Here is a 15,841-nt window from a genome sequence, read left to right as displayed (position 1 = left end):
AGCCTGCACCCTCCAATCCTCTGCTGCTAACCTCCTCACTGTACCTCCTTCTCACCTGTCCCTCCGTCGACCCCCAGCCCATGTCCTTCCCCTGGCCTGGAATGCCCTCCCTCTGCACATCCGCCAAGCTAGCTCTCTTCCTCCCTTCAAAGCCCTACTGAGAGCTCACCTCCTCCAAGAGGCCTTCCCAGACTGAGCCCCCTTTTCCCTCTCTTCCTCCCCATCCCCCTGCCCTACTTCCTTCCCCTCCCCGCAGCACCTGTATATATGTCTGTACAGATTTATCACGCTATTTATTTTTCTTGTACATATTTACTATTCCATTTATTTTGTTAATGATGTGCATTTAGCTTTAATTCTATTTGTTCTGATGACTTGACACCTGTCTACATGTTTTGTTTTGTTGTCTGTCTCCCCCTTCTAGACTGTGAGCCCGTTGTTGGATAGGGGCCGTCTCTACATGTTGCCGCCTTGTACTTCCCAAGCGTTTACTAAAGTGTTCTGCACACAGAAAGTGCTCAATAAATACAATTGAATGAATGAACCACAATGGGTGCCCACTTCCCACTTCCTCTGCTCTGGAAAGCATCAAGAAAAGAGAATAAAGAGCACAGTAGTTAAGATCACTCATTCAGGAAGCGTAGCCTAGTGGAAAGAGCATAGGCCTGAGAGTCACAGGGCCTGGGTTCGAATACCATTCTGCTACTTACCTGCTGTGTGACCTTGGGCATGTCACTTGACTTCTCCATGCCTCAGTTCCCTCTTCTGCAAAGTGGAGATTCAATACCTGCTCTCCCTCCTTCTTAGACTGTGAGCCCCATGTGGGATCTGATGATTTTCTATCTACCCCAGCGCTTGGTAAATGCTTAACAAATACCACAGTTATTATTGCTATCATTATTCATTCATTTATTCACTCATTCATTCATCCCCGAGGCAGAAGACCCTGGGCTAGGGGCTTGGGGTGAATATCCACAATTATCATTACTATTATCATTCACTCATTTGCTCATTTATTCTTGCATGCACACATTCATACATCCATTCAGGAGGCAGAAGACCCTGGGCTGAGGATTTTGGGTGAGTCACATCATCTCTTTGTGCCTCAGTTTCCTCAGCAGTAAAACAGAGATAGTAATTCCAACTTCACAGGGATGATTGTGGAGATAAAATGAGGTCACTGATGGAAAAGCACAATGGGAAAATAAAAATGTTTGACCAGTTCCATGCACCACTGTTATTTCCATAATTCCAGGGACCTTAATTCTGAGTACAACACAATCACCACAGAGGGACTGGGGGTAAACTGGAGGAGAGTCAGAAGGGCTGGGATTAGAACCCAGGTCTCCTGGTGCCCAGCCCTGTGCTCTTTCCACTAGACGGTAGTACTGCAGGGAAGATAGCCACTTCCACTATCTGCGCCTCTGCCCCGGGGTAGTCGGTCTCCTTCAGGATGCGATTTGGTCTCAAGGGGTCATGGGGCTGGCCGAGGGGATGGGGGCTGCTCCATTATTCATGAGTTGCCCTTTCTGCCGTTAAAACCTAGGGATCTGCAGCGGAGCTGACCTGTGACCTTTCTGAACGGCGGCTGAAATAATTCATGAAGGGTGAAAATGGAAGGAAGATGAACCACCTGGGGTCTGAGCTGGAGGGGTAGGAGGAGAGTGGTGGGAAGATTCCCTCGGCATCTCTGGGAAGCCGGAATCTGGTCAGCCAGGCTCCAGATGGGGCCAAGACTCTGATTTCATCCCTGGCCTTCAGGATTACAGTGATTTCAAGTCTGCCCTACTGGTGGCCATGTTCCCTTCCCCGCAGCACCTGTATATATGTATATATGTTTGTACATATTTATTACTCTATTTATTTATCTTACTTGTACATATCTTTTCTATTTATTTTATTTTGTTAGTATGTTTGGTTTTGTTCTCTGTCTCCCCCCCTTTTAGACTGTGAGCCCACTGTTGGGTAGGGACTGTCTCTATGCGTTGCCGACTTGTACTTCCCAAGCACTTAGTACAGTGCTCTGCACACAGTAAGCGCTCAATAAATACAATTGATTGATTGATTGATTGACTGTTTGGCACATGGGTGTGGAGCAAGCCGCAGTTTAGGGGGTGGGATGGGAGTAGAGGGCAGGCTGCTCCCACCTGTCTTCCCTCCCAGGGTCTCTCTGACACCACTGACACCAGGCCAAAGGCCCGGGCATTGGCCTGGCAATGGGTGGTCCCACTGGGGATGGAAGGGCGTGATTCTGGAGGCAGGGTAAAGGGGAGAAGGCCGGTGGGATGCCCCTACTTTGGATTCCAGCCCTTTGCCCCATTAAGGAGACTCTAGTGACCCCAAGGCTCCTCTGACTGCAGCCTGAGGGCCTGGGTTCAAGGAGGGGGGCTAGGGTCGAACAGCCCACATTGCCAGAGTCAATACCAGGGCTGTTCTCTGCAAGTAGTGTCATTTAAAAAATCTCAAAAATCTCCAATGGTTGCCCATCCACCTCCATAACAGCATGGCTCAGTGGAAAGAGCACGGGCTTCGGAGTCAGAGGTCATGGGTTCAAATCCCGGCTCCCCCAATTGTCAGCTGTGTGACTTTGGGCAAGTCACTTCACTTCTCTGGGCCTCAGTTACCTCATCTGCAAAATGGGGATTAAGACTGTGAGCCCCCCGTGGGACAACCTGATCACCTTGCAACCTCCCCAGCGCTTAGAACAGTGCTTTGCATGTAGTAAGGGCTTAATAAATGCCATCATTATGATTATGATTATTAAGTACTGTGGGGCTAGAAAGGGGAAAGAACAAAGAGAGTATGTCAAGGTGATGTAGAAGGAAGTGGGAGAAGAGGAAATGGGGGGGTCTTAGTGTGGGAAGGCCTCTTGGAGGAGATGCACACTCAATAAGGCTTTGAAGGTGGGGAGAGTCAGTCAGTCAGTCGTATTTACTGAATGCTTACCATGTTCAGAGCACTGTACTAAGCACAAGGGAGAGTACAATATAATAAGACACATTTGCTGGCTACAACAAGCTTAATAATGATGGTATTTGTGCAAAGCACTATTCTAAGCGCTGGGGAGGTTACAAGGTGATCAGGTTGTCCCACGGGGGGGCTCACAGTTTTAATCCCCATTTTCCAGATGAGGTAACTGAGGCCCAGAGAAGTGAAGTGATTTGCCCAAAGTCACACAGCTGACAATTGGAGGAGCTGGGATTTGAACCCATGACCTCTGACTCCAAAGCCTGTTCTCTTTCCATTGAGCCCCCCCATGGAATTGGGGGGGGTCTTAGTCTGGGAAGGCCTCATGGAGGAGATGTACCCTCAATAAGGCTTTGAAGGTGGGGAGAGTCAGTCAGTCAGTCGTATTTATTGAGCGCTTACTGTGTTCAGAGCACTGTACTAAGTGCTTGGGAGAGTACAATGTAATAATAGACACATTCGCTGCCCACAACAAGCGTACAGTCCAGAGATGAGCTTACAGTCTAGAGGGCCTCTAGCTTTAGGAGTAGGCCCCATTTTTCGCATCCGGGCCCCTCCCCATCCCTCCTGTAGTGCCAAAACACCCCCTGACCCCCTCCACCGTCCTCGGGAGCCCCGTACCTGGGCCGGGGCGCTGGAGGAGAGATGGGGCGGCTCCCCGATCCTGGCGGCGGCTCTCGGGTTGCTGGAGCTGATGAGCACGGGCGCGCTGATCTCCATGGAGCGCCGCTGGCTGGCCGCCTGGGCCGCCTTGTGCGTCAGGCTGAGCGCCGTGAAGGAGTGCCGCTTCTTGGTGTGCTTCCGGCCGTCGACGCGCCTCTGGATGGCACCCACCGCGCCCACGCCCGCCCCGCTCGGCGTGGGGCCTGGGGCCGGGGACGACGGCGGGGAGGCCTCTTGCCCGGGCCCCGCGCCCACGTCCGTCTCGATGAGCTGCTTGGCCGAGTCGTTGAGCTGAGCGCCGGGACGAGGGTGGGGGGAAACCAAAAGGGGCGAGGGGCCGCGTAAGATGGTCGCCACAGCCGGTCTCCGGCCTGGTGCTCCCCTCACCTCCTTTCGCCTGTTTATTCAAGCTGGGGAGGGCCGAACTCTGGCCCAGCAGCCCTCCTCGTCCACCTGGGCCTGGCCTGGGCGCCCTCCTTGTGTGCGGCCCCGATCATCTGCAGGCCCCACCGCCACCCTGACAAGTCCCAGGGTTTAAGCAACCAGAAGGCCCTGCAGAAGGTTCCAGTGGGGGCAGCCAGTCCCTCAGACCCCATTAGAATAATGATAATAATAATAAAATGGCATTTATTAAGCGCTTTCTATGTGCAAAGCACTGTTCTAAGCGCTGGGGAGGTTACAAGGTGATCAGGTTGTCCCGCGGGGGGCTCACAGTCTTAATCCTTATTTTACAGATGAGGTAACTGAGGCACAGAGAAGTGAAGTGACTTGCCCAAAGTCACACAGCTGACAATTGGCGGAGCCGGGATTTGAACCCATGACCCCTGACTCCAAAGCCTGGGCTCTTTCCACTGAGCCACGCTGCTTCTCTAACCACCACTGATCACGGCGGGGACCCTGCCGGAGAGGCTGGGCTTAGGGAGTGGGACCGGTGGGGAACTGTGAGCCCACTCGTCTAGACTGTGAGCCCACTGTTGGGTAGGGACCATCTCTATATGTTGCCAACGTGTGCTTCCCAAGCGCTTAGTACAGTGCTCTGCACACAGTAAGTGCTCAATAAATACTGTTGAATGAATGAATGAATTAGATGCCAGAAACAAGCCAGCAGTTGGGAACAGTGCTCTGCACACAGTGGGTGCTCAATAAATATGATTGAATGGAAGAAAAACACTCCTTGGGGCCTCCTGTTCCCACTTGAACAGGGTCCCAGGTCCTGGGGGTTTCCAAGAGAGAAAATGTGCTTGGTGGGATTGGAGCTGAAATGTCAATCAATCAATCATATTTATTGAGCGCTTACTGTGTGCAGAGCACTGTACTAAGCGCTTGGGAAGTACAAGTTGGCAACATATAGAGACAGTCCCTACCCAACAGTGGGCTCACAGTCTAAAAGGGGGAGACAGAGAACAAAACCAAACATACTAACAAAATAAAATAAATAGAATAGATATGTACAGGTAAAATAAATAAATAAAGCCACCTGAGACTGTGCTCTGTTTCAGTGTTTTACCCCATCATTTCCCCTTATCAATCAATGGCATTTAATCCACACTTACTGTGTGCAGAACACTTGGGAGAGTACAATACAACAGAATTAGCAGATGTTCCCTGCCCATAATGAGCCGACAATTTAGAGAAGGAGACAGTCATTAATATAAACAAATAGTATGTAATTTAAAGATATGAACATATGTGCAGTAGAATTGGGGGCAGGGAGAATATCAAATGTCTAAAGGTCAGAGATCCAAATGCATAGAAAATGGAGAAGGGAGAGCGAGCTGGGGAAAAGGACTTATTCACATGTGTCTGAACCTCCCACCTCTCTCTATTTTGTATTCTTAACTTGAGAGTCCTCTAAGGGCCAGAGATCAAAATTGATTAATTACTCAGCACGTAGTAAAGGGGCTCTGAATGCAGTTAGTGCTTAATAAATACCACCACTACTGCTACTACTACTACTGTTACTGCTGCTGCTACCAGTGATGAGCTATTCTGTGCCAGTTTCAATCCCAGCTGCCTTCTCATTCACATGATCAGGCAGACAATTGTCAACTTGGACTTCCCAAGCACTTAGTACAGTGCTCTGCACACAGTGAGCGCTCAATAAATACGATTGAATGAATGAATCAATCAATAAAATAGAGGTAATGGAATCCCCTATTATGAGGTCAGAAGATGGCTCTGAAAACCTTGTCCAGCTGGTGATGGGGGCTGGGTTTTGCCCCTCTCCACCTGCCTTGGGATCCTAAGACAGGGCAGGTCATGATGCTGAATCCCGAGAGAGAACCTCAGTGGCGTGGCTCTCATAATCAATCAATCATATTTTTTCAATGCTTAGTTTGTGCAGAGCATGGGGAATCGACCCCAAATGCACCCAAATCACACCCAAGAGTGCACCCAATTCACAACCAAAATTGCATCCCAATCAAACTCAAAGTGCACCCCAAACTCACTCAAATCATACCTAAATCACCACTAAATACCATGATCCCTGATTCTTTTTTTATGGTATCTATTAAGTGCTGACTATATTCCAGACACTGTGCTAAGCACTGAAGAAGGAACAAGGTAACCAGGTTGGACACAGTCCACATCCCACATGGGGCTCATAGTCTTCATCCCTGTTTTACAGAGAGGTGACTGAAACCCGGAAAAGTTAAATGACTTACCCAAGGTCGCAAACAGCAGACAAGTGGTGGAGTGGGGATTAGAACCCAGATCCTTTTGACTCCCAGGGTCCTTCTCTACACACTTAGGCCGTGATGCTCCTTGCCCAAATTCCAGCTCTGATTTCCAGGCATTCCCATCCTAGGAATTCTGTGGCCATGTCTGATCTCTGCACTTCCAAGATGCCCCATGAAAAGGGCCGTCAGCTTGGACAAGTGCAACCAGCCCAGGGTCGGGGCTACCTAGCCGTAGCTAGCAGTGTGGCTCGGTGGAAAAGAGCCCGGGCTTTGGAGTCAGAGGTCATGGGTTCAAATCCCCGCTCCTCCAATTGTCAGCTGTGTGACTTTGGGCAAGTCACTTAACTTCTCTAGGCCTCAGTTACCTCATCTGTAAAATGGGGATGAAGACTGTGAGCCCCATGTGGGACAACCTAATCACCTTGTATCCACCCCAGCGCTTAGAGCAGTGCTTTGCACATAGTAAGCACTTAACAAATACCATTATTATTATTAAGCTTTTATTGTGTGCCATGACTTAATAAATGCCATTATTATTATTATTATTATTATTAGTCCCACCTCCCCACTGCCTGCCAGGGGCAGAGGGCTCCCAGCAAACATAGTGGCTATATGACCCATGGCCCCCTGGGACTACAATAATAATAATAATAATAATGGCATTTATTAAGCACTTACTATGTGCAAAGCACTGTTCTAAGTGCTGGGGGGGATACAAGGTAATCAGGTTGTCCCACGTGGGGCTCACAGTCTTCATCCCCATTTTACAGATGAGGTAACTGAGGCCCAGAGAAGTGAAGTGACTTGCCCAAAGTCACACAGCTGACAAGTGGTGGAGCCAGGATTTGAACCCATGACCTCTGACTCCAAAGTCCATGCTCTTTCCCCACGCTCTACAAGCCCAAGTAACCCACAGGGATGCTGTCCCTGGCCAAGACTGAGGCCAGGCTCTCCACTGGAGCTTAGGGAACTAATAATAATAATGATGGTATTTGTTAAGCGCTTACTATGTGCCAAGCACTGTTCCAAGTACTACAGCAGATACAAGGTAATGAGGTTGTCCCACGTGGGGCTCACAGTCTTCATCCCCATTTTTCCGATGAGGTAACTGAGTCACAGAGAAGTTAAGTGACTTGCCCCAAGTCACACAGCTGACAAGTGGCGGAGCGGGATTAGAACCCATGACCTCTGACTTCCAAGCCTGGGCTCTTTCCACTAAGCCATGCTGCTTCTCTAAAGACTGGGGACCCTCCCTGCTGGGACCCTCCCATTTAGGACCGTCCCCATTGGGACCCTCCTGCTGGGAACTGAAACAGGCGGTTGGGCCATGACAGTCAGTCGGTCAGTCAGTTGTATTTATGGAGCGCTTACTGGGTGCAGAGCACTATACTAAGCGCTTGGGAGGGTACGCTACAATAATAATAATAATAATAATGGCATTTATTAAGCACATACTATGTGCAAAGCACTGTTCTAAGCGCTGGGGAGGATACATGGTGATCGGATTGTCCCACGTGGGGCTCACAGTCTTCATCCCCATTTTACAGATGAGGGAACTGAGGCACAGAGATGTTAAGTGACTTGCCCCAGGTCACTGCTGACAAGTGGTGGAGCCGGGATTTGAACCCATGACCTCTGACTCCAAAGCCCGGGCTCTTTCCGTTGAGCCACACTGCTATAACAATATAACAGACACATCCCCTGCTCACAATGAGCTTACTGTCTAGATTGGATCCCTGTTGTTGCCAGACTCTGCTGCGTGATTGAGAAATGTCATAGTTCTACAGCTGTGTGACTTTGGACAAGTCACTTCACTTCTCTGGGCCTCAGTTGCCTCATCTGTGCAATGGGGATAAAGACTGTGAGCCCCACGTGGGACAACCTGATCACTTTGTAACCTCCCCAGTGCTTACAACAGTGCTTTGCACATAGTAAGCGCTTAATAAATGCCATTATCATCATCATCATCACGTCATGCTCAGTTCTTTCTTGTCTCATTTCCTGATTCTGCCCTCTCTGACGCCATCACTCCTAACAGTAGAGTGCCTGGAGCATAAAGCGCTTAACAAGTGCCACAATTGTTATTGTTATTATTATTTATTATTTATTATTATTATTTATTAGTATTCTTATTATTATTAGAGAAGCAGCCTGGCTCAGTGGAAAGAGCCCGGGCTTTGGAGTCAGAGGTCATCATCATCAATCGTATTTATTGAGCGCTTACTGTGTGCAGAGCACTGTACTAAGCACTTGGGAAGTACAAGTTATTCTGAGGTTACCACCTGTTAGCTGGGGTGCAGAGGACAAGAAGAGACATTAATTTTTTTTTTGTAAACTAGGAGAAAATCACCACATTCAATGATTGTCACGGGTGGGGAACAAATGTCACATCTCCACGCCACACCTCATGGGTTCAAGCCCCGGCTCCGCCAGCTGTGTGACTTTGGGCAAGTCACTTCACTTCTCTGGGCCTCAGTTGCCTCATCTGTAAAATGGGGATTAAGACTGTGAGCCCCCTGTGGGACAATCTGATCACCTTGTAATCTCCCCAGTGCTTAGAACAGTGCTTTGCACATAGTAAGCACTTAATAAATGCCATTATTATTATTATTATTATTTACTAAAGGTATTTATTGAGTGTTTATTGCATGCAGAGCACTGCACTAAATGCTGAGGAGAGTACAATACAGTATAGCAGTTAGGCGTGATCCCTACCCATTAAAAGGCAGTGTGGCTTAGTGGAAAGAGAATGGGCTTGGGTGTCAGAGGACATGAGTTCCAATCCCGGCTCCGCCACTTGTCTGCTGTGTGACCTACTATCTATTACTATTACTATTTATTACTAAATATTATTCTATTTATTTATTTATTTTACTTGTACATATCTATTCTATTTATTTTATTTTGTTAATATGTTTGGTTTTGTTCTCTGTCTCCCCCTTCTAGACTGTGAGCCCACAGTTGGGTAGGGACCGTCTCTATATGTTGCCAACTTGGACTTCCCAAGTGCTTAGTACAGTGCTCTGCACACAGTAAGCGCTCAATAAATATGATTGATTGACTCAAATCCCAGCTCTGCCACTTGTCAGCTGTGTGACTTTGGGCAAGTCACTTCACTTCTCTGGGCCTCAGTTACCTCATCTAGAAAATGGGGATTAAGATTTACAGTGAGCCCACTGTTGGGTAGGGACTGTATCTATATGTTGCCAACTTGTACTTCCCAAGCCCTTAGTACAGTGCTCTGCACACAGTAAGCGCTCAATAAATACGATTGATTGATTGATTGACTGACCTTGGGCAAGCCACTTAACTTCTCTGTGCCTCACTTCCCTCATCTCTAAAATGGGGATTAAGACTGTGAGCCTCACGTGGGACAACCTGATTACCCCAGCGCTTAGAATGGCGCTTGGCACATAGTAAGCACTTAACAAATACCATAATAATAATAATTATTATTATTACTAGAAGCTTACAGACTAGAGGGGGAGGCAGACAAAATAAACTACAGCTATGTATATATATGGCTACGTAAATTCTGTGGGGGGTGAGGTGAAAATCCAAGTGCTAAAGGGATACGGATTCAAGTGCATAGGTGATTCAAAAAGGAGGGCAGATAGAGGAAGTAAGGGGTTAGTTGGGGATGGTCTCTCGGAAAAAATGTGATTTCAGTAGGGCTTCGAAGGTGGGGAGAGTGGAGGACTGTCAGATATGAAGGGGAAAAAAATTCCAGGACTGAAGTAGGATGTTGGCGGGGGGTCGGTGGTGAGACAGAAGAGATTGTGATACAGTGAGTAGGTTAGCATTAGGGAAGTGAATAATAATAATAATAATAATGACATTTACTAAGTGCTTACTATGTGCCAAGCACTGAAATAACAGACCATTGCGAAGGTTGGGTTGTAATAGGAAATCAATGACGTAAGGTAAGAGGGAAAGAGCTGACTGAATTCATTCAATCGTATTTATTGAGTGCTTAAGAGCACTGTACTAAGTGCTTGGGAAGTACAAGTTGGCAACATATAGAGATGGTCCCTACCCAACAGCGGGCTCACAGTCTAGAAATGCCTTACAGCCAATGATAGTGAGTTTTTGCTTGATGCTAAGATGAACGGACAACTATTAGAGGTGTCTGAAGAGAGAGGAGATGTGGAGAGAGCTTTTCTTTTAGAAAAAGGATTCGGGCATCAGAATGAAGTATGGACTGGAGTGGGAAGAGACAGGAGTTGGGGAGGTCAGCGAAGAGGCTGGTGAAATAATAATAATAATAATCACATTTTTTATTAAGCGCTTACTATGTGCAAAGCAATGTTATAAGTGCTGGGGGGATACAAGGTGATCAGGTTGTCCCACGTGGGGCTCACAGTCTTAATCCCCATTTTGCAGATGAGGTAACTGAGGCTCAGAGAATAATAATAATAATAAGCACTTACTGTGTGCAAAGCATTGTTCTAAGCGCTGGTGAGGATACAAGGTGATCAGGTTGTCCCACGTGGGGCTCACAGTCTTAATTTTACAGTTTTACAGTTTTACAATTTTACAGTTGGGGTAACTGAGGCACAGAGAAGTGAAGTGACTTGCCCAAAGTCGCACAGCTGACAATTGGCAGAGCCAGGATTTGAACCCATGACCTCTGACTCCAAAGCCCGGCTTCTTTCCACTGAGCCACGCTGCTTCTCTATATGCCTCAACAGTTGAGGTGGGATATGAAAAATGCTGGGAAAAATGTGATAGCAGTTTGGAGGGAGAGGAAGGGGCAGATTACAGGGATGTCATGGAGTAGAACAGACAGGATTTGGAAACAGACATAATACATGGGTAATGTGGGTTGAGTGAGAGAGATGAGTTGAGGTCTATAAGACAAGACTAAGCTCAGGGTAAGGGAAGTTTGTGGATTTGGTAACAGACTTAATACATGGGTTACGTGGGTTAAGTAAGAGAGATGAGTTGAGGTCTATAAGACAAGACTAAGCTCAGGGTAAGGGAAGTTTGTTAAACTTGGCTTTTGCAATGGAGAATCACTCTCTTCTTGGAGAGCATGCACCTAATTCATTATTTTTTATATTTTAAAATCCAGCAGCAGCAACTTGACAGCCTCAATTTGGCTTACCTTTGCACTCCAGGTTATGGGTCAAGGTTTTTCATGAAAAAGGCTTATTCCCAAAGGAATCACCAGGCAAATGAGAGAAAGAGAAAGAGATGAGAGAGAGATATATGTTTCCAACTTGTACTTCCCAAGCGCTTACAGTAAGTAAGTAAGTAAGTACAGTACAGTGCTCTGCACACAGTAAGCCCTCAATAAATATGAATATGACGGGGATGATGGGCATGGGTTTCAATAAGGGAGGAGAAATAGTTTTGTTTGGCAGAGGAGAGGGCTGAGTTAAGGCAGGAAAGGATAAATTGAAGTGGACGAGGTTGGCATGGTGTTTAGACTTTTGCCAGCAGTGTTCGGCAGCTCGAGCATAAGGGCGAAGGAGGCGGACAGTGGCAGTGATCCAGGGCTGTGGGTTAGTGGTATGAGAGCGGCGAAGGGAAAGGGGAGCGAGTGAGTCTAGCTGAATAGAAAGGGTAGAGTTGAGAGCAGTAATCGGATCATCAAGACTGGGTAGAGAGGAGAGGGAGGCGAGGTGGGGTGTGAGGCGCTCAGAAAGATGGATGGGGTCAAGAGAGCGGAGATCTCTGTGAGGGAGTAATATGGATTTACAGGGGAAAGGAGTGTGAGTGAGGAGGCAGGTGAGAAGATTAAGATCAGAGAGAGGGATTTCAGAGTTGGTGAGGGTGGACACAGTGCAGCGGTAGGAGATGATGAGGTCGAGGGTATCACCAAGAGACAATGTTTGGGATGTATTCCGGCATTCTGACCGGTGGGTTGCAGGTTAACATTTTTGAAATCCAAAGTAATCTATCATCATCATCATCAATTGTATTTATTGAGCACTTACTCTGTGCAGAGCTCTGTACTAAGCGCTTGGGAAGTACAAGTTGGCAACATATAGAGACAGTCCCTACCCAATAGTGGGCTCACAGTCTAAAAGGGGGGAGACAGAGAACAAAACCAAACATACTAACAAAATAAAATAAATAGAATAGATATGTACAAGTAAAATAAATAAATAAATAAATAGTGTAATAAATATGTACAAACATATATACATATATACAGGTGCTGTGGGGGAGGGAAGAAGGTAAGATGCGGGGGATGGAGAGGGGGATGAGGGGGAGAGGAAGGAAGGGGCTCTGTGGGAAGGCCTCCTGGAGGAGGTGAGCTCTCAGTAGGGCCTTGAAGGGAGGAAGAGAGCTAGCTTGGAGGATGGGCAGAGGGAGGGCATTCCAGGCCAGGGGGATGACGTGGGCCGGGGGTCGATGGCGGGACAGGCGAGAACGAGGTACGGTGAGGAGATAAGCAGCAGAGGAACAGAGGGTGCGGGGTGGGTTCTGTCCCTCTCAGGGTCACACTTGGAGAGTTTCCAGTCCTCTACCAGTCTGGGCTATGGGAGGGAGAATCAAGCAGAGGCCTACCCATTCCATTCCTAGCTCGGCCAGTGACTAGTGAGTGGAAGGCAATCTGCTACAAGTCAAAACTCCCCTGTGCTGGGCAGCGGCAGCATGGGAGAGAGTCGAGGGCGGAGACTCAGGTTTACTGTGTGGAAGGAGGCAATGGTCAACCACTTCTGGATTTTGACCAAGAAAACTCTCTGGATCCACTACCAGAACGATTGCAGATGGAGGTGGGGTGTTCTGGGAGAGCTTTGTCCGGGGCGTCGCTATGGGTTGGAGATGACTTGAAAGCGTAAGACAAGTAAACTAAGAAAGTGTTACAGACTCTAGACTGTAAGCTCGTTGTGGGCAGGGAATGTATCTACTAACTCTGTTACATGGTACTTTCCCAAGTGCATAGTACAGTCCACTGCACACAGAAAGCGCTCAATAAATACAACTGATTGAAACTGATAGAGAAGCAGCGTGGCTCAGTGGAAAGAGCTCGGGCTTTGGAGTCAGAGGTCGTGGGTTCAAATCCCGGCTCCGCCACTTGTCAGCTGTGTGACTTTGGGCAAGTCACTTCACTTCTCTGAGCCTCAGTTACCTCATCTGGAAAATGGGGATTAATCAATCAATCAATCAATTGTATTTATTGAGTGCTTACTGTGTGCAGAGCACTGTACTAAGTGCTTGGGAAGTACAAGTTGCCAACATATAGAGACAGTCCCTACCCAACAGTGGGCTCACAGTCTAAAAGATTAAGATTAAGATTGAGACTGTGAGCCTCCCGTGGGACAACCTGATCACCTTGTAACCTTCCCAGCACTTAGAACAGTGCTTTGCACATAGTAAGTGCTTAATAAATGCCATCGTTATTATTACTATTATTAGAAGGGGGAGACAGACAACAAAACAAAACATGTGGACAGGTGTCAAGTCATCAGAAAAAACAGAATTAAAGCTAAATGCACATCATTAACAAAATAAATATAGTAAATATGTACAAGACCCTCTTGTTGAGAACCAAATCCAAAGAGCCAGAGAGCAAGTGAATCAGTAACATGTTTGTAGAGTTCTACATCCTCCACCACATTCACTAGCTCACCCACTCCTTTCACCGTCGCCCCTGCTTCAGAACTTAAATCATATGCTCTGGGATATAATTTTAATGAGAGTTTAGGATCATCCCATTTGCTATTTACTCCCACACTCAGCTGCCACGGCAACTATGAAAGCAGGCAATCTATTCTTTTAATCACAAAATTGCCAGTGGAAATACAATTCACCACATCTCAGTAGGGGGAAGGAGCGGTTCAGGGGGAGATTTTTAAAAAATTGTCGTGCGTACAATTCTCCTGATGTCACCTGTAAAATTTATTTTTTAAAGAATTGGCCAAGAACAGAATGGTTTAATCCTTTGAGGTCCGTGTTTTAGGCAAGAAGATTCGCAGGCAGGTAGGAAAGTCTGAATGTTGCTGAGTGGGAGAATGTGTAGGACTTGCAGGTGGAAGGGGTGGCAGGAATGTCCATTACTGGCCACTGAGAAACCTCAACTTCCACTAAAGATCCTTCTTTTGAAGTCCTGTCACTAGACTGTAAACTTCTCCAGGGTAGGGACTCTGTCTTCTTCATTTATTGTACTCTCTTGAGCTCCTTGCATGGTGCTCTGGACACAGGAAGTGATCGATAAATACTGATGATGATAATAATCCCATGTGCTTAGTACAGTGCTCTGCACACAGTAAGTGCTCAATAAATACGATTGAATGAGTGAATGAATAATCACTGTTATAATAATGATGGCATTTATTAAACGCTTACCATGTGCAAAGCACTGTTCTAAGCGCTGGGGAGGTTGCAAGATGATCAGGATGTCCCCCTCCCCATCCCCCCACCCTACCTCCTTCCCCTCCCCACAGCATCTGTATATATGTTTGTACAGATTTATTACTGTATTTATTTTACCTGTATATATTTACTATTCTATTTTATTTTGTTAATATGTTTTGTTTTGTTGTCTGTCTCCCCCTTCTAGACAGTGAGCCTGCTGTTGGGTAGGGACCGTCTCTATATGTTGCCAATTTGTACTTCCCAAGTCCTTAGTACAGTCCTCTGCACACAGTAAGTGCTCAATAAATACGATTGAATGAATGAATGAATTTATCGAGCCCTTACTGTGTGCAGAGCACTGTACTAAGCGCTTGGGAAAGTACAATGCCACAATAAACAGTGATACGATTGAATGGATGAATAATAATAATAATGATGGTATTTGTTGAGTGCTTACTGTGAGCAAAGCACTGTTCCAAGCACTGGGCGGATATAAGGTTGTCCCACGTGGGGCTCACAGTCTCATTTTCCAGATGAGGTCACTGAGGCCCAAAGAAGTGAAGCGACTTGCCCAAAGCCACCCAGCTGACAATTGGCAGAGCCGGGACTTGAACCCATGACCTCTGACTCCAAAGCCCCGGCTCTTTCCACTGAGCCACGCTGCTTCTCTTAAGTGAAGGTCCCAAAGCAGACGAGTGGAGGAGCCGGGATCAGAACCCGCGACCTTCCGCCTCCCAGCCCCGTGCTCTATCCACTGGACCGGGCCGCTTCTCATGTGCCGCTTCCCAGATCCCGTTCTATCCGGATTGCCCGGAGCCGGGGAGAGGTGGGACCGTGCCCAGGAGGACCGTAGTCTTTCAGACTGGCATCTGTGCAGTCGATAACCAACACAAGAGAAGCGGCGTGGCTCAGTGGACAGAGCCTGGGCTTTGGAGTCAGAGGTCATGGGTTCGAATCCCGCTCCGCCACATGTCTCGGGAGAGGACAATTTGACAGAGGTGGCATCTTTGCAGCCTGAAGCGTCCAGGAGCCTTCTGAGTCCCTCTTCATAAGCAGCGTGGCTCAGTGGAAAGAGCGTGGGCTTTGGAGTCAGAAGTCTATTATTATTATTATTACTACTCTATTTACTTTATTTGTACATATTTATTCTATTTATTTTACTTTGTTAATGTGTTTTGTTTGTTCTCTGTCTCCACCTTCTAGACTGTGAGCCCGCTGTT

At 47.3% G+C, this 15,841-nt stretch overlaps 1 protein-coding gene and 1 non-coding gene across 2 annotated transcripts in view; one reads left to right on the top strand and one right to left on the bottom strand.

The window, feature by feature from the left end:
* SH3RF3 (SH3 domain containing ring finger 3) overlaps window positions 1–15,841 on the bottom strand; it is a 397,785-nt gene that overhangs the window by 115,150 nt on the left and 266,794 nt on the right. The window contains exon 10 of the mRNA XM_038742700.1: window positions 3,589–3,921. Coding sequence (XP_038598628.1) covers window positions 3,589–3,921 — 333 coding nt within the window. The remainder of the gene's footprint in view (window positions 1–3,588; window positions 3,922–15,841) is intronic.
* Window positions 12,750–12,887, top strand: LOC119925053. The gene has a single exon (XR_005449725.1). It is a non-coding gene; the product is annotated as a small nucleolar RNA SNORA7 (small nucleolar RNA).

Source organism: Tachyglossus aculeatus, chromosome 2 (assembly GCF_015852505.1).
Source record: "Tachyglossus aculeatus isolate mTacAcu1 chromosome 2, mTacAcu1.pri, whole genome shotgun sequence".
NCBI lineage: Eukaryota > Metazoa > Chordata > Mammalia > Monotremata > Tachyglossidae > Tachyglossus > Tachyglossus aculeatus.
This window is presented reverse-complemented; position numbering and strand designations above follow the sequence as displayed.